The sequence below is a fragment of the Macrobrachium rosenbergii genome, chromosome 11 (genome assembly GCF_040412425.1).
Source record: "Macrobrachium rosenbergii isolate ZJJX-2024 chromosome 11, ASM4041242v1, whole genome shotgun sequence".
In the NCBI taxonomy this organism is placed as follows: Eukaryota; Metazoa; Arthropoda; class Malacostraca; order Decapoda; family Palaemonidae; genus Macrobrachium; species Macrobrachium rosenbergii.
The window spans coordinates 24,307,135-24,332,134 of NC_089751.1; the positions used below are offsets into that span (position 1 = coordinate 24,307,135).

The 25,000-nt window shown below is 36.0% G+C and overlaps 1 protein-coding gene across 3 annotated transcripts in view; it reads right to left on the reverse strand.

Annotated features, from left to right (window-relative positions):
• The window catches only part of LOC136843244 (patched-related protein 18-like), a 46,404-nt gene that overhangs the window by 8,422 nt on the left and 12,982 nt on the right, over positions 1 to 25,000 (reverse strand). For 2 of the 3 annotated variants that reach the window (XM_067111358.1, XM_067111357.1), the window contains exon 2: positions 3,814 to 4,334. In XM_067111358.1, coding sequence (XP_066967459.1) covers positions 3,814 to 4,004 — 191 coding nt within the window. In that variant the 5' untranslated portion in view covers positions 4,005 to 4,334. Of the gene's footprint in view, positions 1 to 3,813; positions 4,335 to 11,460; positions 11,611 to 25,000 lie in introns of those variants that run through there. The other variant, XM_067111356.1, reaches the window with a different exon arrangement.

A 25,000-nucleotide genomic window follows, 5' to 3' on the forward strand; every position in this document is an offset into this window, starting at 1 on the left:
CGAGGAGTAAATATGAAATTATGTAAAACACACATAAAAACATATATCATATGAAAAGGGGGGGAAAGTCCCACCGTAAACCACACAAAGACTGAAGGTCGCGTGAGGTCGAAAGCAAGGCGGCTGAGACCGGCGTTATATTCAACCCCCTAATTATTGAATTAGACGGTAAATAAGGAGCCTCAGCTGCCTAAAAAACAAACGGGAGATGGTACTCAACTTAGGTGAAGAAACATCCTGGCTGGAAGACATAATGTCGCACAGAAAAAGGTCCAAAAAAGCACACCAAAGAGAACAACAACAAGGCATTGACGCGTGCCAAAATGGAATGCCAATATGGTGGCTGAGTTGTTGGTAGTCGGGGAGCTGGTGCGGGCGTTGTTACGGCACCTCGCTCTGGGGGATTTTGAGATTGGGAATATCTACAGGGCAGAGGCCTGTGGTAGTGACAACACTCACCCTTTCCCTATACACTCGACTCCATTTTATGGAGCTCGCACTGGGGGTAGTAACCCCAGCATTGCATTTAGTTTTTCTCTGGTATGTTTAGCAATGAATTTACCTAGAAATGTGTGCTAAGTGGCAATTTCACGGCTGACACAGGTCAAAGCCCAGAAATATATATATATATATATATATATATATATATATATATATATATATATATATATATATATATATATATATATATATATATATATATATATATATATATATATATATATATATATATATATATATATATATATATATATATATATATATATATATATATATATAATATATATAATATATATTATATAAATATTTATATTTATATTTATATTATCCCCCTTATCCATTGGTCAAGTTTTAACTGCTGAAATATGGATGAATCCCTATGGAGGCGGCTCATCAGCAGCGAGTCAGTTCTCATACACACTGAGCCATGCACCCCTATATTTAAGCACTTTCTCACTCCCTGGATATTGAGATGAATATCTCTTCATGTTACATTAAATTTACATTCCCTTGGGTTAGGTTAAGTCCAAGGCAGGGGTCCAAATAGGGCGAAATGCTCTCCGGTCAAGTAAGGACTCAGCACCGTAGTTCATGGTAGAATACATCCCTGTATTTCTCATTTTATTTTCTCAGACCCTTTCTCAATGTGGTCCCCCTTTGTTGTAGGATATAAGGGGATCCCAGTCTCTCTAAAACTATTAATTTGTTATCAAAATGAATGACAAATATTCAAAACACAGTTGAACATAAGAAAATTATATCTTCAACTCTGGAATAAAATTATGGTGTAATGTAAAATTTACCCAAGAAGCTACACTACAAATACCCGTACAGGCATCCCACAAGTCTCTTGTCACTGCTGTGGGTGACTATTCTTACAAGTTCCAGTTTATTTTAGGAACTATAACGTCCTTTTTAAGCCAAATTAATTATTGTCATAATTAGAAAAGCCAACCTCGTGGAAATGTACAACCCTGACTTATTTTTATATCCATTCTCAGTAGTTCAATGCATATCCACAGTTAAAGGTTGATCTGCATTGGCTCAGTGCATGAATTTTTTAATAGTTTTGATAGATTAAGGGCAGTTACTCATTGTCCAAGTATTAAAGGCAAATATTTTAGTGACAGCAGTTTGCCAGCACAAGGGGAATATTAAGTAATTTTCTGTAAGTGGGTTTGATTTGTACCAACCAAAAAGCTTTACAAACAAGCCGCAACGTTTATGTAATGGGTAACGAATGTTGGTATTATATATATATATATATATATATATATATATATATATATATATATATATATATATATATATATATACATACGCACAAGTATTTTAATGATGTGGCTTTGTAATATATGTGTTCTCTGTATTTTCTCTTATATTTATCATGTGTTGTGTTGAAATATCAAATCTCAGATCTTAAAAGGGTTAGTTTGACCGTGTGATTTTAGAGATAAAACATTTTGCTGTAAGGGTCATGTTTACACAGCTGGTAGGTTAATGTTTACCCAGGTGTCAGGCGTTCAACCAGGATAATCCCCACTTTTTCGAAGGATCGTGCCCAAACCACTTGAGCTGTTATCAAAAGAGAGATAAGGTGACAGGTCTAGATAATATTTGTGGACCGAGGCGAGGGTAAAAATACCTTTTGCGAAGGTTTGTTTCCTTATCTACTTGAAATGTCATTAAAAAGAGATATGGGATGACAGGTTTAGATAACAGTGGTTGGCTCCAAAAGCTTGTTGTTTGAACAAGTGTGCAGGCAGGAAATCCCTTGTCAATTAAACAGATATGCGATGACAGGCTAAAGAGCCCAACTGGCCCTTGTGACTTTTACCTTCCAGGGAAATTTCCCTTGTTATTTTTTTCCCCTTTAGGGAAGATTCCTGGGGTGTTTCCCAAAAATGTCTTAGTGGCAACATAGGTTACTTCTCATAGCAGAATCTGGGAGGCCTTCATTATTGTAAGAGACCTTGTAGGAGTTACTTGGTTGGTCTCTCTCTCTCTCTCTCTCTCTCTCTCTCTCTCTCTCTCTCTCTCTCTCTCTCTCTCTCTCTCTTCAGAAGAGAGTAAAATTTATAACATAAGTTTTTGTGGTCACTAGGAACACTATTCTCTCTTGAGATCTGATTATGAGAAAAGTGTGTTAGAAGTGTAACAGGCACCTCATGGAAAGTGTGTTTTTGTGAATTTTACAAAGGTTCCCACAAGCTTGTGTAAGGTAAAGTGGTTTTTTACTTATTATTACCGTGGTAAAATAAGAAATATTAGGGAGATTTTGCCTTAGTGAAATTATTGTTGATAAATCTTTTGTGCATTTTTTGTGTTCTTGTTTTGTGCATTTTTTGTATGTTTTTTATGTTTGCAATTTGATAGTTTTACCCAAACTTTTGTGCTGGTGATTTAACATTTATTTACTTAACATTTTACTTATTTTTGATACTTTAACATTGCATACTTGATTTTCATTTGTTAAGATTTCCTTTTCAAATCTTGAGTAATTCTTAATAGTTTAAATTTTGCTTAGTTAATGTAATTTCTTGATAAATTAAAGTTTTGTGAATTAATCTTGTTTAAGAATGAATTAAATTCTTGTGTTTTCAAGTAATGGTAAATTTTTCATATTGTGAATTATAAAGTTAAAAGTAAATTTTTGTATGTAAAGTTCTTAAACAATGTTTCATTTGCTGCCCACCAGTGAATAGGGTATGTGTGTGTGCATAAGGCAAAGTGATAAATATGTTTTGTTCATTTTAGTTTTACTGAAGTGAATTAAGACCAGGGAAACAATTATGGTTGTTTGATGGAGTGATGCCCTTTTCCTCTAGTATATTTAATACCTCACACATATCTTGATAAACTTAAGTTTGATTTTTGATTTTTCAGGTGATAAGTAAGTTTTAGGGAATCACGGTTACCTTTAGTGTGCCCAGTCCTGATTTTATTGTTATGAGGGTTCAGGTATCTGGCTGAAGCGAGGTAAATTTTTGGATTTTGGGACTAGTAGTGTAATAACCAGGTACTTGGTACACTTTGTGAAAATATATACAGTATGTGTGTGTGTGTGTGTGTGTGTGTGTGTGTGTGTATATATATATATATATATATATATATATATATATATATATATATATATATATATATATATATATATATATATATATATATATATATATATATATATATATATATATATAATATTGCTCTTGATTTTGTAGTGATTTCCACATTTTCTTGTACATTAAAGGAAAATCAACAAAGGGCATATTCAAGTACATTAAGAAAATGTTTGAAATGAAACGTTTTACTGACCTTTCTTTAGTGTTATTAGATTTTTCCTCTCCGATTCTTGGACATGCTTCTTCTCCCCTTCCTCCTGGCCTTTCTTCTCCCTTGCCCCCGCCCACTCCCCCTCCACCTCCTCCTCCAGCGGGTTTCGGAAAGAATGTTTTACTTTTCATGCTCTTGATGTACTGGAGGCATAGAATGCTCTCAAGCCTCATTCTTGGTAAGGGTGATCGATGTCTTTGCTGTTCACGAGGGAATGTTTAATTTTTCTTTCTAATGCAACACTGTGCATCAGATGAATCCAGTGCTATGGTAAAACATTGTTATTATCTAAAACATTCCTGAATTCATATTAAAGTCACTTTTACTGAAGATAGTCAGTTTCGTAACTTGAGGTTATTTAAGGAGGGGGTGGCTACGGTGTGAGAGTTTGTGTGTTTGTGATTTGACTAGCAAAAACAGGAACTGAAAATCATTATTGCTGTTCCTCTTTTGGTGCCCTAAATGCTTATCTGGGTTTCCTCACTCTTCGGCCAAGATGATGTCTGAAACATAAAATAAAGTATATTAGTAATCAGTATCTTTATCATTATAATTTATCCCAGTCTGCGGGTAGAGTTATTATGTTTGCATACTTGATTATTGCTAAGTACATGCTGGTCATACGATCAGCAAACATGGTATCTGATCTGTAATTGGGGCACATAAGCGCCTTGAACATCCATGGGGCAGGACAATCCATAGAAAAATCATCTCAAAAGAGGCAAGAAGGGTAACACCTTCCGATGCCACCCACTGTAACAATGAAAAGGCATGAAAAATTTTATCTATGCATAGTGTGTGTGTGTGTGTGTGTGTGTGTGTGTGTGTGTGTGTGTGTGTGTGTGTGTGTGTGTGTGTGTGTGTGTGTGTGTGTGTGTGTGTGTGTGTGTGGCCTTTTGGCCTCGGAGAGCACAGCTCGAGGTGTTACCCTCCTCAATAATAATAATAATGAGAATAATAAGAATAATAATAATAATAATAATAATAATAATAATAATAATAATAAATCCTATAGTTTTAGTCGTGGCCACATTTAGATACTTATATTCCTTTCAGTTGAATTCATTAATGACACCAGGAGGAGGAAAAAGACAATTTGGGCTGAACATTTTTGTATGGTCATGAATTTGAGATATGAAGGGGATAATTTGCTAAAGACGACCTAATTTTTTATGTAAATTAGTTAATTGTTTTTGAGATGGAATCAACAATTAAAACACTTGGGAAGTAAACAAAAAATATATATGATTTTAGTTGAAACTGGAATTACACCACCCACTCCGACTAGACTGTTGTGAAGAATATGGTTAGCGTAAACAAAGCCTAATGATTAGGGCAGTTAGTCATAGTAAAAGTTAGCCCAGAAAAGTGACCCGACAGCTCGGTAGCTGCAGAGCCATTGCGCTTACGACAGTTGTACAGAAAACATTCAATATGGAGTCTGCAAGGAGTATTTGTTATCATTAAGGATGAGAATAGGGAAATATACTAGGTTGTGGGTTGAGAAAGTAGCAGGTTTAGTAAAAAAAAAAAAAGTATTTGAGGTGCAGTTGTAAGACAGAAATGGAGGCTATTTACAGGTGTACAGGAGGACGGATGAGTGAGCAAGAGGAAAATGAGCATAAAAAGTTGGCAAGTGATAAATATAATAAAGCAGTGTAATTTTAAGTGTATGTATTGGCCCTCTTGTGTTTATTGTTATTACTATTATTATTGTTAGAGCTCTGACGTCTGTGAGTTTGTAATCCGATCGTAATCATTAACCAGCAACGTCTGATTAGGTTGCATGTTTTTGTGATTTTGTGAATTGCGAAGATGTGATTTATGACAAATTTCATCGATGGATTTGTCCATTTTTGGCACCTAAAGAGAGAAATTTGCCATACTGTTTTCTGTCAAGTTTTTTTTTTTTTTTTTTTGCTGACCTTTTTGTAAAGTGTACCCAAAAATGTGTAGTTTCTAGCTAACAAAGAAACGGAGGGGACGTTTTGATTCGAACTATCATGCGCTTAAATGAGTATAGTCGGAAACAAACGCATAAGAACACTGAAAATAAGAAAAGACATCTGGAATAAGTTTGTATTGAGCAACGCTGTTGGAAAATCTTACAGACTTCGCCAGAAAACGTTTTGATGCGCTTCGATGAGAGTAACAAAAATAGATAATACACTTGTGTGATCGTTATGGTTATAACGCGGTCGTTGTTTTCAGGTAATTTGACTGGCAGCATGTCACAGTCACTCAGGCGTTGCTGTTGTTTTGGCAACCACCCTCACAGCTCACAAATTAACAATGTGGTGTAAGTACAAGTGACCAAAGCACATTAGTGGTTAGTTAAGATGCCGCGTAATCGAAGCAGCCAATGAATGGGAGAATATACACAAATTTCGTAAGAACACTTGTGAAAGGAGTGCCGATCTTCCATTAAGGAAAAAGACATCGGGACCACATGAGACCGACGAGATGCGTTTAGTAATGCAGTTGTGCCTGGCAATGACCACTGTCCTTTCTAGGACTTGCAATATCAGATTTCAACGTAGAAATCTCTCGTCTATGTTCCATTTTGCGAAAATTCACCCGTTCTCACGAGACATAATTTGAGATGTTATGCAGTATTTTCTGTAATCCTGTCGGTAGGAATTTCCATAGAGCCCCTTCTCATGCATATACATATTGTTTTAAATTCAACCATGAGAAGTTTCAGTGCTACTGAAATGTTTTGTTAGCTCGCACACGCACAAACACACATGCGTACACACACTATATAATATATATATATATATATATATATATATATATATATATATATATATATATATATATATATATGTGTGTGTGTGTGTGTGTGTGTGTGTGTGTGTGTGTTTGTGTGATGCTACCACATCATTCCTTAACTGCCAAATAAACTATGAACTTCCCATGTATAAAACATTCCCGGCAAAAGCTACATCATATGTCCACGTGGAAGGTTTCTCAGAATTGAGTCAACAGCCTCCCACTTCCCTCTTCCCCATTGCGCACACAGTGCGACTGACATACATCTTGTGCTTACTCCTCCGCAAACGAAATATTTTAGTCCTTCAGTTTCAACTCTTCCCACATTATTCACAAATCCTACTTTCCACCGTAGTTAAGATCGTTGTATAAACAAAGGTGTTATATAAATATATTTTTCATTTCTTACTCTGCAGGTAACGGTCAGTTTTTCTAAACGCCGACCCGCTTATGTCATTCATTCATGTTCTGCATCCACAGCTCACTGTCTTACAGGAGAACTGACCAGATAGTCCTTTCTTATTAATTTTGCATTAAAACACTTGCCTACCAAATCTTTCGCAGAGGTCTTGTTATTATCCTTGATTCATATGTTCTGCGATTTGTGATCGATTTTTTATTTCTTCTAACATTATTCGAATTTACTGTTAAATACATTGATGAATCAGCTAATTCCATTCTTTCACTTCACATTTCTGTTTTCTCTGCTTTTGATCACTGCCAAAATCACTCATCGCCAATGAGAACTACACAATTTCAAGACCTCAGCTATCCCTCAATCCACTGGTAAACGATTAAACAGCCTTGGAGACTTGATACTTCTCATTGCGTAACTAGATTATAAAAAAAAAAATTCTCCCATCTATGTAAAGTATTAGAATCACTTCGCTTCTTCATAAAAACCGGTTGCTAAAAACATTACTTTGTACTCGGTATATCCGCAACATTAACCACACGGCATCTCGATCTGTTTCTCACACAGCTGTTACAGCCACTTGATCCACACATCCTCTTCAGTGTCTAAATCCACAATGCTCTTCCCATATAACCCTTTCTTAAGTTCCCAATCCGAGTCTTACCATTACCTTTTTGGCATTCTAAGTAATGTTATGCCCTTGGAGTTACTTTTCCATCATTCAGAGATTCTTGGTCAGCCACTCTTCGCACTGTCATTAGTAGTCTCAGATTTGCATTAACTCTTCAACTTGTGCACGATCAATCATAAATCTGTGTAAGTAAATATATATGAAAAAACCTAACCTATCCGTTTACCTTACAGCGAAATTCACCCAACGACTCATTCAAACTTGTGAACATGAGGAAGAGGAAAACGTTTCTAGCAAACTTTTAAAAATAAGACGACCCTGTTCATTTTTAATTATTATATATAATTATTGTTCGCGTAAAACAAACTACTACCACTGCTACTAATGGTACCTGTCGTTTGCATTATTATTCCTGTACTGGTTTAGTCTAGTTAGTCCATTAAATTCTCTTGGTATGTCATGTCATGTAAAGAACTCCATATAGAGAGGAGTCGCAGGAACTGTTCTGTAACGAGACCAGTAATTGTTGTCCGGTGGCTAACACCCTATGATAATTACTACAACGCTCATTAGCATTATTAGGCGAAACCAGTCTGTTATGTTTAATTTCAAAGAGGCTGTTTTGCAATACATGGAGGACACGAGGTTTCGGGAGATGAGCAAAACCACTGCTGGTCCAGAAGTGGGTGTGGATCATTAATTAATATTTGTCTTACCGTTTTTTTTATTTTAAATTAAAAAAAGATTGACGAAGCCGCCACAGCTAGAAATACAATCATATCCGGGAGAAGTTCTGTCGAAAAATTTGCCAATATTTTAATTCTTTCCGTGTAATTTTTAATTGGAGTTTGAATGGTTGGTGACAAGCGGAAGGGAGAAATGGGAGGCGGGGTTGTGGGGGGGGGTGGTGTTGATTATTTTCTGATCGAGGAATCTTCAATTGGGAATTATTCAAGACCGATCGATCTCTCTTTTTTGGCATCAGGAAGTTGAGTGGCACTCAGCTCATCTTCATGCTTAGAGAATTGAACCTAAAGTAAGCAGTTTTTGGCTAAGCTTACTCAGAGAGAGAGAGAGAGAAAGTAAGTATAACTGATCAAGACTAGACTGTTAAATAACGATAATGAATCAGCGGCTGGACAAACAGTCGAAAGGCAGATTACTCAAAACGACAGGTGTTCAAGTTTGTGATACCCTTTCCAGTACAAATACTGTAAGTGAAACACATACGTGATACACACACACACACACATTATATATATATATATATATATATATATATATATATATATATATATATATATATATATATATATATATATATATATATATATAATGTAATCTAGTCAAGATATTGATATAACGCTAAATATGCAACGAAGTTAAGAAACCCATGAAGAGCTTTTTTCTTGAAAACCTAACTGTTGGCCCCATCTCCTTGCCTATAATTATAGAAGGTTTTCTCTTAATAGGCACGGGCTTTCAAAGTGATCTGTTGCAAGTTGAAGATGATTATTGGATATAGTAGCAATTCAGAAAACATCGTTTTTATTGTAAGGAGAATCTCGAAAAGAACTAAAATGTTAAAGGAAATGTAGCACATATGCCAAGCAAGCCCATAAGGAACCTCTTGACTGAGTGCAGTACTTTAATATGTTAAATTAGTTTGTGTTACATAATGCAAGTTCATTTCGTTTCCTTTGAAAGTTCTTATAGGAATTATTAAAACATGAATAAACATTCTGAATTAACGGCTTAAAGGTCGTCTCAATATTCAAAGGAGGAATGTACATGAATGAATAAATGAAGATTTAGCGCCTCAGGGATTATCAGGTTAGTGAATAAGGAATAGCTGTGCGTCATCTGCATAGAGTAGGTTAGGGTGGAGCGGAATATGCGTTGCTGTGTGCTGCTGTATTGAATCAAGCGTTGTATTAATACCTCCGTGTCTACAAGGTCAAGGCGTTTTCTTATCTAACACTTCCCTTGTCCCTTATTGCATAACACTCTCTCTCTCTCTCTCTCTCTCTCTCTCTCTCTCTCTCTCTCTCTCTCTCTCTCTCTCTCTCTCTGCAATGCAAGCAAACTTGCATTTCGAAATTTCCTTCTTACTCATTTTCATAAATCAACAGGGAGTGTGCAGTAGACCCTTTTACAATGGGACAGGATGAAAGCCCTTCCTTCACACAAGCAGTAATCATATTTCAAAGTCCACCATACTTCGCACACACACACACACACACACACACACACACACACACACACACACGGGGGGCGGGTGGCCGGTTGCAAAAGTAGGTACACAGAAGTATCACATCACTGTCATGATAGTTAATTCGTATAAACTGTTAGCACATTAAATTAGTTGGCCTTATTTTTTTCAGTGTATTAATCATATTTTATCGCCACTAATAATAATGCATGTAATTTCATCATTATTTAATTTTTTTGCGGGTAAAGTGGCAATTTGACCATTGCTGGTAATTTGACGGACGAGGAGCCCAATTGGACTTTAAAACAATACTGGAAGACAGGATAGTTAATATGTGAGAGAGCAATGGAGGGAAACCTTTGTAACACCTCCACCAACGAGAATCACCATTTTTCGACTACGTTGCAAATTTGAGACGACAGGGAGTATCCACAACGCTCCGAAGAGTGGTCGACCAGTTGCTGTGACTACGCCGGAGAATGCACTGGAAGTCACTTAGGCATTCTTCACCCAGAGCCCACAGAAATTGAAACGGGGCGTCATCTGAACTTGGTATTGAACGCAGATCATGGGGTCGCTTGATGCATCACGTAGGACTAAAAACGTACACACCCGATTGATACATGATTTTTTGGAAGATGACCCGGATGGGCGTTTAAAATTTTGCAAAAACATCCTGAAGGAGGAACGTGAGGGTGACGGTATTCTAAGCAAAATCTTGCGGTCCGACGAAGCAAACTTTAAATTATCGGGTGCCGTTAATCGTCACAATTGTGTGTGCTACACATCTGAAAACCGTCATATCACTGTTGAAAAACAAATTCAACCTGGGGTGACAGTATGGGTAGTGCTTTCTTGCAAAGGTGTCGTTGGACCCATTATTCAGCATGCAACCAGCGATCAAACTGTGTTCTTGAACATGTTAAAGGATACAATAATACCACAGGTACGTGAACAATATCAAGACGACGACTTCTACTTTCAGCAAGATGGGGCGCCACCGCACTTTGCACTCACGGTGTGTGCACTACCTGACGAAGAATTTCCCAACAGGTGGATTGGACGTCGAGGAGCCATTGACTGGCCGCCACGCTCGCCTGATATAACCCCTTTGGACTTCTTTTTTTGGGAGATATGTAAAGCATAGGATTTTGCAAACAAGCCACGCACTGTTGATGATATTCATTTGTTTATATAATAAATGCAATGAGTATTGTACGAGTTTTCTTTTTTGATAAATGCAAATCTACTTTTAGTGTGTGTGAGTGTACATCAAAACGTCCAGCATCCACACGGCAAACACTGAGTTTGTTCTGAAGTTTCAAAGATGTAAACCTTGAATCGAGGCAAGAAGGACTGAAGACTGTTGAGGAAAGGTCATCTTAATTAATGCGGTACCAAGTTCTTACAGGTGACAATCTGCACATTCCTAACTTCCCAATTATAATCTTATTTGCTGAGCCCCAGTTACAATAAAAGAATATCAGACATTCAGCTAAAAGTAATGCCATGTGATTCACACTAAGTTGGGAAGAGCCGTATTACCTCAAAGGCAACGGAAAAACCCCAAATAAAAATATGCCAATAACTACATACCTATAATTCCTTAACAAATCTTGACTTTCAAAATTCCAATTCATAACACGGAGGAAGTGGCAGAACGTGTGATCGTAACAGAAAAGCAAGAACAGAACTGAGTTAGACTTGATTTTTGACATCAGCCAGTGATTATTGGCTTTAACAACTAACCGTAGAACCACGGCAATGCTAGAGGAAAATGATCGTTTACATTATTTAACTAAACTTTTTAACGAGTTAACTGCGTATAGTAGTTCATGACAATCTTGGCAACTTTAGGGACTCAAAGTGTACTCATCTGTCAGTGGGTACCAGCCTCTTTCCACTGGAAAGTAGGTGGTCTTCTTTAGGTCGTGGTCAAGACTACAGCTATGTCACTGGTAATGAAAAGTGGCAAGCAAAAGCATAGCAAAGTCAATCACATAATATTAAACTTGCTCTAGGGATAAGGGATATATTAAACTTGCTCTAGGGATAAGGGATATAGTAAGAACGGGAAAAAAAGTCTTGGGGTCCGTAACTCAAAGCAGTCGTTAAATCTGGCGTTGGCTGCTACTTTACGACAGACTAAAGACCGTCGTTAAAACATTTTGGGCCTCTAACTTGAAGCATTACTCAGCGTGTCGTTATAGACGCATTAGAATTCGTAATCGTTAAGTTACCGATAGGCTAAGGACTGCGAAATTTCCCCTCAGTGCCTTCGCACTGATACCTACGTAGTCGTTTGTTTCTCAGGAGGCGAAGTTAAATATACCTTAGTTTTACCAGACCACTGAACTGATTAACAGCTCTCCTGGGGATGGCCCGAAGGATTAGACTTACTTTACGTGGCTAAGAACCAATTGGTTACTTAGCAACGGGACCTACAGCTTATTGTGGAATCCGAACTACATTATAGCGAGAAATGAATTTCTCTCACCAGAAATAAATTCCTCTAATTCTTCATTAGCCGGCCAGAGACTCGAACTCGGGCCTAGCGAGTGCTAGCCCACAACTCTACCGACTCTCCCAACAAGGCACTTAAAATGCTATATATATATATATATATATATATATATATATATATATATATATATATATATATATATATATATATATATATATATATATATATATACCTCACTTGTGGCTGCGTGGGTTAATGCATCCACTGTAGTCCTGAGTTCTTGTCCTTCGCTGGTTCGAGCCCACGGGACGACGAACTTATTATCAACTAAAATTCCCCTTCGGTAACATATATGAAAATATATTATTTCCGAGGTAGAGCGAATTGATATTAAAGGACGTTTGTAGCTTACTGATTGTATAGGAATCACGGTGATGTGATAAAAGTCATATATATATATATATATATATATATATATATATATATATATATATATATATATATATATATATATATATATATATATATATATATATATATATATATATATATATATATATATATATATATATATATATATACATACAGGTTGATCGTGAAATGGCTTGAGAGATAGGCCTTAATAGGAAAATACTTGGAAACCCATGTTCTAATGATTTCGAAAGTTGGTCAAACACCCTGATTGCCTTAACGACTGATAAGTATTTACCTAGACAGTTGAGATAATCTATTATCCCAAAAGGAATTTGTCTTACTTCCATTTTTACTTTCGGAACAACGAGAGTATCTTATCTTTCTCATTCACGGATCTGACGCTCTTGAGTAGTCACTTCGAACAGCTCATCAAGCAAAATGGTAAATTTAGCAGCGAAAATGCAGGTTTTCTCTCGAATTATGTTCTGTATTGCTGCAGGAGCATGGAAAACATAAAGAAATAGTAACAAGCAAATTTTCGGACACCATAACAAGCGAAGAGACAGAAAGCTTGGCAAAGTATATGTTGTGCTGTGAAGTGTTAATCCTTCGTTTGTGAGAACTGTAGCGGAGGTCAAGAAAAAATGGCAGGGTATCAAGTCCTCCACTAGGGCGAAGAAAGGCAAAAAACGAAATCAGTAAAACGGGAGGTGGCCTGGCTGAATCTCAACCGTTAAATGAAGTAGAGGAACAAGCAATGGCCCTGATTGGAAACACGGCAGTAGATGTGGTGGAAAAAGGTCTAGACTCATGTAACCGCAGTGAAGCAACAGGAAATGTTGATAATCACGATGTCAGTGACACTGCAAATGAGGTGCCGGAAAATCCTACTCCTACATCAGATGCTGAAGGTTCTGTTATCGACCACCCGGATATTGTTGCTGGCAATAGTTCACCTACACAAGATGGTCAAGAAATAACCGAAGGCCTCCTGCAGTAGTAAGTGAATGTGATAAGTTATTAGAAGTAGAACAACAGCGTTTAGGTATAGAGAAACACCGTTTAGCTGTCGAGGAAAGGAGATTAGAGATAGAGGGAAAAAGACTGAAATTAGAACTGATAAAGGCATCATGCAAAGTTCCTGATATATGTCGGCGTGTCAGTGAAAGCTTGGCAAGTCAACCCGGAGATCAAACTCTCCATGCAAGTGCCTCTGATATGCTTGCAGATGGCATTTGCTCTGACAGTGACGACGGTGTTCCGTTTTATGTAAAATGAGTAGCAATATTGTTCATTTCAGTGATTTCTAAGGCAGGAAAATGTACTAAAATTTGTTCCAAGTAGTGCTTCTTATTCAGTGTATACCATATGTAATAGAAGAAGCCTACGTAGTTGAAGTTGTTCTTTAGTTTGCTCATACCCTTCTTATGATGCTTTCAGATATTGTATTGAATATTTTTCAAATATGATTGGTGTAGGCGATTAATGAGAAATGTTAAAACCTTTCAGAAGTTTTATTTACCAAACAAAGTTACTGTAATACGTGATTTCTTTCTTTTAACCTATATTCTAAAGATATCCAAGCACTGATCACTTGATGATTACTGAAATGAAAAACAAAATGTTTGATACGGAATTGTTTCATTATATATCAAAATGCTTATTTTTGACTATAACATTTTCACTTAACATATACAATTGAAAATGTACTAAACAATAATTTGGTTTAACGTAACATAAGAAAACGTAAAATGTATACTATCATATAATGAAGTATATGAAATATATATATATATATATATATATATATATATATATATATATATGTAGATAGTAAAGATACAAATTAGTATACAGCTTTTTATAATTTCGCCTCAGTCTTGTGAAAATGATATTCTTATCAGCTCTGCCCGAACATGGAAGCCATTTCTATACTGGTCTTCTGTGCCAATGCCATTTTCCCTGCCTTCTTCACTTGGGATACCATCACAGCGAACCTTCATTTTCCAAACTCCAATTGTACGTCCACTATACTAATTGTTTTTTTCTGACTTCAGTTAGACTTATATTCACCTGGTGTTTACTGGCTGGAAAGTGGGTTAATAACCACGGAGAGCATGCGTATCCAATGTCACCTAGTAACTATCCTTCGCTGATACCTCCGGTCTCAAAATCATCATTCAGCTTGCACATGTTCCAAGTATGGGAGTCATGAGTACTTCCCGGCCATTTTGCTACAACATTTGTCATCTTTAAGTCAGCATTGTTGATAATTTGGAAAATCAAGGCATGGTATCCTTTACGTGATACAAATAGTGGTTTATCTTCAATCTGCGCACGAATAGGTATTAGAGTACCGTCAACTGACCCAAGAACATTTGGGAACTGTGCTATTGCGTAAAAAGATTTTGTTTGTCGTTTTTCTTTAGCAGTAGTCAGGAATTTTATAAACAATTTTGCGCGTTTGCACAGACAGGATAAGAGTGTGAACAAATCATTGATAGGCCATGCATGTCACCACATACAGACAAAAAGCTGCCAGTTGTATAGTATCTTAGCGCAGTCACCAGTTGTAATGATACTCTCATTGATTGAGATCGCCTTGTTGGTCGCGAAACATCATCCTTCAGTAAATCACAGTGTGTTTATACTTTTCCTGTCTATCGTATACCTTGAGCGAATGGCGTCATCATCACAAGAATCAAGAGGATTAGTTCTGTCTCCGAATATGTGATGCACACGGTGTTGTTTAGAATGTTCCTTATTTTTCATAAAAACATAAAACGTCATATTCAGAGCGACCATATTTAGAGTGCGCACGTAAAGGACCAATTAACGACTGCTCAAGGTTGCTCAGAGTAACACTTAACCATAGTCGCTAAAATGACATTTAACGCATGTGCAAAATCTAAGGTGTGCGATGAGTTACACTAACAAAATTTAAGTACTGGTTAACGACCACCTTTGTCAAAGAACTGCTTAGCGACCACTTCGAGTTACGCACCCTGGATCTATAAAGCTTTTACACTTTTACTTCAGTGAGTTTTCTGATCCTTGCAAGGGGTAAGGTCGCCACTGTTAAGGGGGCTGCCTTAAAAAAGGGTGGACCTCAAGATCAGGGTTGATTCAGATTGTACTCTCATTGGCTCTTTCAAGATCATTCTTGTTTTCCAAAAGGTTGACTTGTCTCAAAAGGCTTCTCAAGTCACAAATCAGAAGCCTTCATTATCATGATAGCTCACCAGTCACTTGAGAAGAAGAAAAGATTGTACGGTCATAATTGACCCAGTTAAGCCACTCAAGGTTAAGACAAGTGAGAGAAAAGCTCTTTTATGTTTTGTTACCTACTGTATGTGACGCTGGACTTTCCGGGGGCGGTTAAAGAACGGCAGTATATGTTTTCCAACATCAACAGATCCAGTTATAGAGCCGATTATAGACGTTGCCATTTTCTGGTAAACACAATCTGTTTTGAGCTCTCAATCTCTCTCCATATGGGGGTATTATAGTCCGATCATAAAATTTCTTGTTTTGTCTTCCTTAAGGACCTATCAAGGAGGTTAGATTTAAATCTACCGCCTTGGCCCCTATATTCCCCCAATAACCGCATCTTAAAAGTAGCTTACTATTTTATCATTGCTAATTCTTATCCATTTCCAAAGACAAAAAAATGCACTGATCAAATTCATCAGTATTAAGTAACTGTTTTCGATCTTTTTTTTTTTTTGCACTTCAGGAAACAGACATTTCAAGTTTTTGGATAGGGCTTTCACCTTCTTTGTTTATACGGCAAACTGTATTTTTGTTACAATCAATCGTTCTGCATATACCTTTCTTGCAGCCATAGTAGTTACATTATGTGGTCAAAGCTACGCATAACAGTCTAAGTATTCTTCTCCCACTGGAAATGCTTATTGATAGTGTAAATAATTCTCGATCTTGGGCAGTCAAATGCTGTCCTGGAGAGCATTCCATTATAGTGACTGAAAGTATTAACCTGTTGCTGTTGTTTTAGATCAAGCAAGAACCATGTGCTGGAACGGGCTCTTGCTCTAGGGCAACCCTTAAGGTATTAGCCTACTTCATTTTCCCTTTATTTTTGACCTGACAGGCAGACTTGGCCGCGTGTACAGTTTGCCACACGTACGATTTTTCCGTACGTATGTAGAAGACAAAAGAGTGAGATACCAAGGAAGTGGCACCCTCTCTAACGGGCTCCATGTTGCTTTGTAAAATGGTAAAACTGTTATAGGATAAGCAAGTTTATCAGAACAGCTTACATTTTTTTTTCTACCCAAGGGTAACCTTTGCTTTCATTTTGGAAGGATCGTAGAATGACACTGGCTTCTGTAATTGCTGCATCCTTGACGGTCTCATTATAGTAGATGTAACTTCTTTATAACTATTACCGAGATAAAAGGGTTAACGATGTTATTAGATAAGCCTCTGGGTTAAAATATAACAAATTAAAGGAAGGACAAGAGAAAAATATAGAACACATTAATAGGGAGTCTATGTCGTGACATCGCCATTATACGTATACATTAATAGGAAGTCTATGTCATGACATCGCCATATATATATATATATATATATATATATATATATATATATATATATATATATATATATATATATATATATATATATATATATATATATATATATACATATATGTATATATATATATATATATATATATATATATATATATATATATATATATATATATATATATATATATATAATATATATATATATATATTATATATATATATATATATATATATATATATATATATATATATAATCAACAGTCACGTGTGAACAGAAATAAATTCTGACTCACATGTGAGTCAAATTTAAATATTATATATATATATATATATATATATATATATATATATATATATATATATATATTTAATATTTATATACTGCAATAATAGTAATAATAATAATAATAATAATAATAATAATAATAATAATAATAATAATAATAATAATAATAATTTTAAATGTTACTGTCAAATAAAAAGTTGCCTCTCAGACTGATGAGAAAAAGAGAGAGCACACGAATCTCATCACTACTTATTGTTTGGATGTATTTGAAAATGCAACACAGTCAAATATATTTCTAAGGATAGAACAAAATGTACATTTTACTTTGGACTTGTACGTTGCAGTGTAATGCAGGAAATACAATTTAAGCATACATACATCCTTCCTATATATGTACGCAATCCAAGATGATGTAATCTGACGATGAAAATGACCTAATCATCAAAATGCTGTGGGAGGATGTTAATGCAAATCTTTCCCTCAAGATCATAAGCCAATCTCTTGCCGTAAGGTAAAAGTGCTCACTCGAGTGCTATTTTGTGCAATCAGGAAACCAGAAAGTAAGCCATTTGTGTTGTCTTGTTGACTCTCTCTCTCTCTCTCTCTCTCTCTCTCTCTCTCTCTCTCTCTCTCTCTCTCTCTGTAGTCTGAGTGACGACTTTTTATTTAGCAATAACATTCAAATTTATTATTATTATTATTATTATTATTATTATTATTATTGTTATAACTGGGAGTATAAATATTCATATTATTCCTGTTGTCGTTCTCCGGATTTGTCGGAAGAGTTAACGTGATTTCCTTGACTGTGTACTTTAATCGTTGGTTAAGATTCAGATTCATTTTATGGCAGTATGATGCCGACATAAACATTTCTTCAAGCGTAATGATTATTGTTGTTGTAATGGTTCGTTCTCAGCATAGTTGATTAAAATACTATCCTTAACCTTCGTATTCGAAATTGACAGCGTAGTAGGACCTTGACGGACAACTCTCGTAGGGGGGTTTTAGTGCCGTCAGTGCATCTCAAACCGTGCACTGTAGGCATTACTTAAGGTTCTTTGCAGCGTCCCTTCGGCCCCTAGCTGCAACCTTTTTCATTCATTTTACTGTATCTATATTCACAGTGTCTTTCTTCCGTATGACTTCCCACCCTCTCTAACAGTTGTTTCCTAGTGCAACTGCGAGGTTTTCCTCCTGTTACACCTTTCAAACCTTCTTACCGTCAATTTCCCTTTCAGCGCTGAATGACCTCATAGGTCCCAGCGCCTGGCCTTTGACCTAAAGCCTATATTCTTATTCATATTCCTTGATGGACAACTGAAATACCAGAGGTGCTATTTTTTTTTTTTTTTTCAGTTACCTCCATACCCCACAAACTCCCCTCTTCAGCCTCTTCTTCCCCCCCCAAAAAAAAAAATGTAAACGGAGTGAACCAACGTCTTTCTATCCGAGTTCGGTTTACAGGTAACAGTAACAAATCTGCCATACCATGAGGGGATTTTTCTTAAGGCATAATAGTCGTAGAAAAAAAAATGTATGTGGTGTCAGGATTTAGCATTGGCCTCGTCCTTTTTCCAGTATGAATATTGATAGTAAGAGCTACAACTAGTTGCAGCCATGGCAGCCATGGTTTAATGAAAGTCTGTTTGCGAGGTGTTACCCGTTATTATGTTCCTAGATGCTTGTATTATTTTAAATTATATTATATCCGTTGGTATAAATTTCCTCGTAGTTTCACGGAACAGCCAACCGTACACTCATCAAGTGGAACGGTATAGACGAAATCATTTTCTCTGACATTTATCAGGCTATTTACTTGCATAACTGCTGTTTGATTCAATTATTTCATTGTAAATAAATTCAACTGTAATGAAATTTGCTTCGCGGTTCTTTAGGATGCGCAATGTTTTCTACCAAAACTTGCTAACGTGAGAGCCGATGGCAATGTTGCCAGATGCCCTTGGCAAAATTTCTGTAGATTTTGTTAATTTTTTTCTGTAGATTTAATGAAATTTCTGTAGACTATTCATACTCACTTCATTTGCTATCTAATACAAACAGTTGAAATTACTGATACATAACTGCAAAAATTGCATAAATTTGATCCTTTTACATATACAGAAACACTTTAACATGACTTTGGAAAATTATGTGAAATGCTGCAACACAATCTAGGTCATGCCTATATATAAATTTGCATAAATAATATAAATGTTAGTCCTTCTACCAGACACACTTCACCATAATTGTAGAAATTGATAATGCAACAGTGCAAAACAGTTTAGGCTACAAAGAATGACAATAATGAAAATAAATATTCAGTGCTTATGAACAATTCTGGCTGTACCTCTTAATGATATAGGTACTTTGCAAGTTATTAGAAAAACAAAAATATTAGTTCACCTATTGTACTACGCACTCATTATTTCTACACTCTTCTGGGAGATATGTTGCTGATTACCATACTAATCCTCATCACTTTCCTCAGTATCCTTATACATGCTGCTCTTAAATTTATCTAGTAATGACTTACCTACTGGTAGATTATGACACGTGCTATTACTTAGAAATCTTTTCGCGTGCAACACTCCATTGATGGTTTCTGTGGCTAACCTATTCCTCAGTTTAGTTTTTAGCCTATTCACGGCCGAAAATACTCTTTCAACCATTGCACTTGAGTGCGGGAGACACCGTAAGTTTAACATGAAGTTGGATAAAAGAGGAAAAAGGGGGGTCTCCGTTCCCAGACTTTGCATCTCACTTTCGTCTGGAATTTAACTACCATTTCATCACTAGAACTAGTCAGTAGCTCTGAGCTTAGTAGTGAATCCACTCATCATCAGTGCCTTGCGCCATGTTGTCAGTGACAAAAGACGAGGATGGGAAAGCTGCCATAAGAGGTGCAAGAGAATTTATTTCCTTACTTTTCACAACCGCAGGGTTTAATGCTTCTAATTTTTGAAAGACTGGCTTATTCATATTTGGTTTAAACTTTATTTTTAGATGGGCAGGAATTAATATTTCAAGACTGCTGCTCTATCACCACAATTTCTTGAGAATTTCTGAGTCGTGTACAACAAAATCCTGTAGATTTATGATGAAAATGAAAAAAATTCTGCATTTCTGTAGATTTGCAAAAAATCCAGTAGAAATACAGAAATTTCTGTAGCTCTGGCAACACTGGCCGATGGCGTTTTGAATTATTCCTTGTATGTATAAACCTGATTAACATCTGCTCATTGGGAGTGTAAAGGCATATTGGAAAATGACGATATCAGATTTGATATTCAAGTTTCATGAATAAATGAGGATATATAAAGGTTATCATTAACTTCATTGAATGTTTATCATAATTTCTTGTCGCACAGATTGCATCTGAGGACTGCTGTACTGCGGGAATTCACTTGTTCGGAATGGAAAACAAAGGGAAAATGATCGCTATTATGCTGAAAGGGAAACCAGTGTTTTCGTCGACGGCGTTCTTGGGTCGAATTTACAGTTTGCAGAATAATCCGGTCTTGTGCTATTGTTACTGCTTTCATCATCATATCGTTTTTATTATTACTGGAAGTGAGTGTTTGCTTCTTCGATCGTGGACCTTTTCATGTTTCATATGCTTGTACAATCACTCAAAAAAGTTTTGCAACATACTTCAAAACTTTTCGGACAACAGCTTATAATAGCGACATCTGGCGCTATTTGGCAACTCAGTTGTAAGCGCGTGAAACAACTGAACACTAGTTAAGTGGTGGGTCCGAGAAATTACCTGCAGTTTCCCTTAAACAGGGCTTTTTCTGATACTGCTTACTGTTGTCATATTTTACTTAATTAAAGGATGTTACTGTAATACTTCAGAGGTCATCACTGTTATTATGTTTTAATATTTTCATCTCCAACTGCCATCACTATTGTTGTTTTGTCTCCTTCATATGTGTGAACTTTGTAGGCATAGGCCTACGACTGTTACAAGTTGAACTATTAGTCTTATTAACATCAACAAATATGACTTTTGTAAAGATTTGCTTCACATTATTATTAATTAAATTTTTGAATGACTAATCCTATGTATATTGTGAACTAATGAAACTTAATATAAAATATACTGAACTAGACTAACAGATTTCACGTCTATTTTTGTAATACATAGAATATAATCGCACACACACACATACATACATACATACATACATACATACATACATACATACATACATACATATATACATATATATATATATATATATATATATATATATATATATATATATATATATATATATATATATATATATATATATATATATATAATATATATATATATATTATATATAATGCCGTTATCATGTGTAATTTCTTATTTCTTTCATTGCTACTTAGGCCTATCATTTTGATGCCTCCTATGAAGTTAACTGAATATATAACGCCTAATTTTGTATTTCTTATTATCTAAGTTTCTAAAGAATTAAAATTAGCTAGAAGTTCAACATTAATTTAGTTAATGCTAAATGCCAGCAGTGATGAAGACTACCATGCTCATCAGTGGAGAATGTCTCCTCCTCATCGCAAATATGACTCGTACAGAAATCATCGGCCACTGGATTATATTATAACGCAAACCCTAGCCTCTATTCTTTGTGTTTCGCTGATATGAAGTGTTTCTTGACAGGAGTATGATGAAATAATATCTTGGTCTCATGTAGCCTGTTAAGGATGGTTTGAGCAGCAACTTGAAGGGAGAGCGTAATGTTCTCTCTTTATAGCAACATCGGTTGTCACGGGGGAGTTAGGAGGGGTGCCTTAAGTGATCATCCGATGATGATCTTTAACGTAGTGCAACAATGGGGTTGTCCTCCAGTTTTTACAATGAATTTATCATGTTTCCTCGTTCTCTCTGTTGTTGTATCCCTCTATACATGGTTGTTTTATTTACGCTAAGCTGCCGAGCAATATCTACAATAGAAACATTAGTCTTATGCAAGCTAATGATTGTGGCGCGGCTTAGTCTGTTGCCCATCTTATCGGTGCACGTGAAGAGAGTTTAAACTTCTGCCTGAATGTGGAGTCACACGATAACATACGACGTTATGAGATTTTTTCTTTTTTGTTTTTGACAACGATAATGGTTGAATTCTTTCTTTCTTTATTTATATATAATTTCATTGATGGTTATTCAATATTATTTTATTAGTCAATAAGCTTTTCTCTGGATTCGAAATATAGTTTCTTCTTTGACTCTTTTTCCCAATTATCTGAAGTGAAATTTTTCAAAATGTTTCGTCATTTTTCGTAATATGAATTTTTCACTTGCCATTCTTTTTTATATTGTTAACCGTATGATTAATAACCAAAGTCGCATAAGAAAATTACATTTCCTTGTAAATATCAAAAGAACAAATTACTGTTAGGTGAACGAAAACTTCTGGAACATGTTGCAAAACATTTTTGAATGACTTTACATGTAATGTATATGTGCATTTACATATATATATATATATATATATATATATATATATATATATATATATATATATATATATATACCTGTATATATATATATATGTGTGTGTGTGTGTTTGTGTGTGTGTACAGTATATACACACTAGTCACTACACGACTATTTCCATTCAGTGTGTGCTTCTTGAATGTTATCCTTCTAGCTGTCATCATTCATTTTAGGATGATGTTACGACCCCATGCTTATCTACCCTAGCTGCAACCCAGCACATTAGGATAACTGTCATTACTCAGATAACTTTGTCGAACAAACAGGAACACAAGAGGGTTGAAGGGAGCGTGTCTATAAAGGGCTTCACCTTTCTAGGGAATTGATTCGGGGCCCAGTCGTTGGTGACGTGAGTTTCAGGATCACTGCATCAAGGGACTCCTCCCCCCCCCCTCTATCTCTCTCTCTCTTTAATGCTGTTTCCATTAACATGGGGTAGCAAAAAAAAAAAAAAAAAGCGGTTACAGCCTCGGTCATGCTTTAACTGTTAAATCATGGATGAAACCTCTGTGTAGAAAGCTCCTACAACATAAGTCATTTCGTACAGTGCACATCAGCAGTCCCTTTCTCCTGACAGGAATCTCGTGAACGCTCCTGCTTCTTGGATATGATATGAAGAACCTCCTCTTCCAATATCTCTTCCACGGTAGACATTCAGTTGAATGTTTTAACTTTTTTTTCCGATTTTGGACCATTTAGCATTCACTGTTACAGATAGGCTATTTATCCTGCGTCATTCAGCCTTACCCTAAAAATCCTCAAAGTGACATATTTATTCTTTTGTTGCGTCCCCAGCTTCCCTGGCACTTTAAGCCTCCAAGCACTATCCATTCCCTGGCTTTACCAGCCACCTCAGACGCAATGATTTTTTTGTCTTTACCATTCATGCACACGCACACTCACACCCACATACGCACTGCCCTTTCACCTTTGTCTCGGTGACGACCAAAACATCTAGCTTCCCTTAAATCAGAAATTCATTTATTTTACATTTCTTCTGTCTACCCACTATCCAGACTTTTTTTTTTTTTTATCAATATCAGTACAGCATACGGGACTGCAAATCCTATGCCGGGCGTTTGGTAACTTGACGGCACGGAAAGCAGTAAGAGTATATGTTATCTTTCTAAAGTATCCCTCAGAACTGAACAAGCACAGTTGCACAGACATTGGCCTCAAGAGAATAAGCTGATCTGCATTTACTGGAACATTCCCTATCATGCTCTTCTGCATCAAGGTACATTATATTTGTACCCCCAACCATTATCACTTCCCAAGTAAGTAGACTGACCTGACTGTTCCAAGTAAGTAGACTGACCTGACTCTTGGTGTTATCATTTGACTCAAATGAGAGGGAGCACTGTTCTGAAGTCCACCCAGCTGCGATGAGCAATAACCGATGCTGCGGCCAGCAGTTCTTCCCTAAAAAGATTTGCCAATTAAGACGCAGTGCCCTTTCGTGGCCCCCACCCCAATTGGCATGGAAATAAAAAAATCTTGGTGTAAACCTGTCTGGGTTCGACTTCATATTTGAAGTCCTCTGAAAACGGCTCAGATGTCAAGTCGAAATAGGTCAGGATTTACCCTTAGTTTCACATTTCCTTGAGGTAAAATTTTGATATAGAGATATATACTGTATACACACACACACACACACACACACACACACACACACACATATATATATATATATATATATATGTGTGTGTGTGTGTGTGTGTATGTGTATGATAGTTGAGTAGTCAAGCACTAGGCTTACATTTGCAAAGCCCATGTTTTGATCCTTGTCTGCTGCTCATAAATCGACCCAACTCGCACGCACGACCAAACTATATATCTATATATATATATATATATATATATATATATATATATATATATATATATATATATATATATATATACATAGA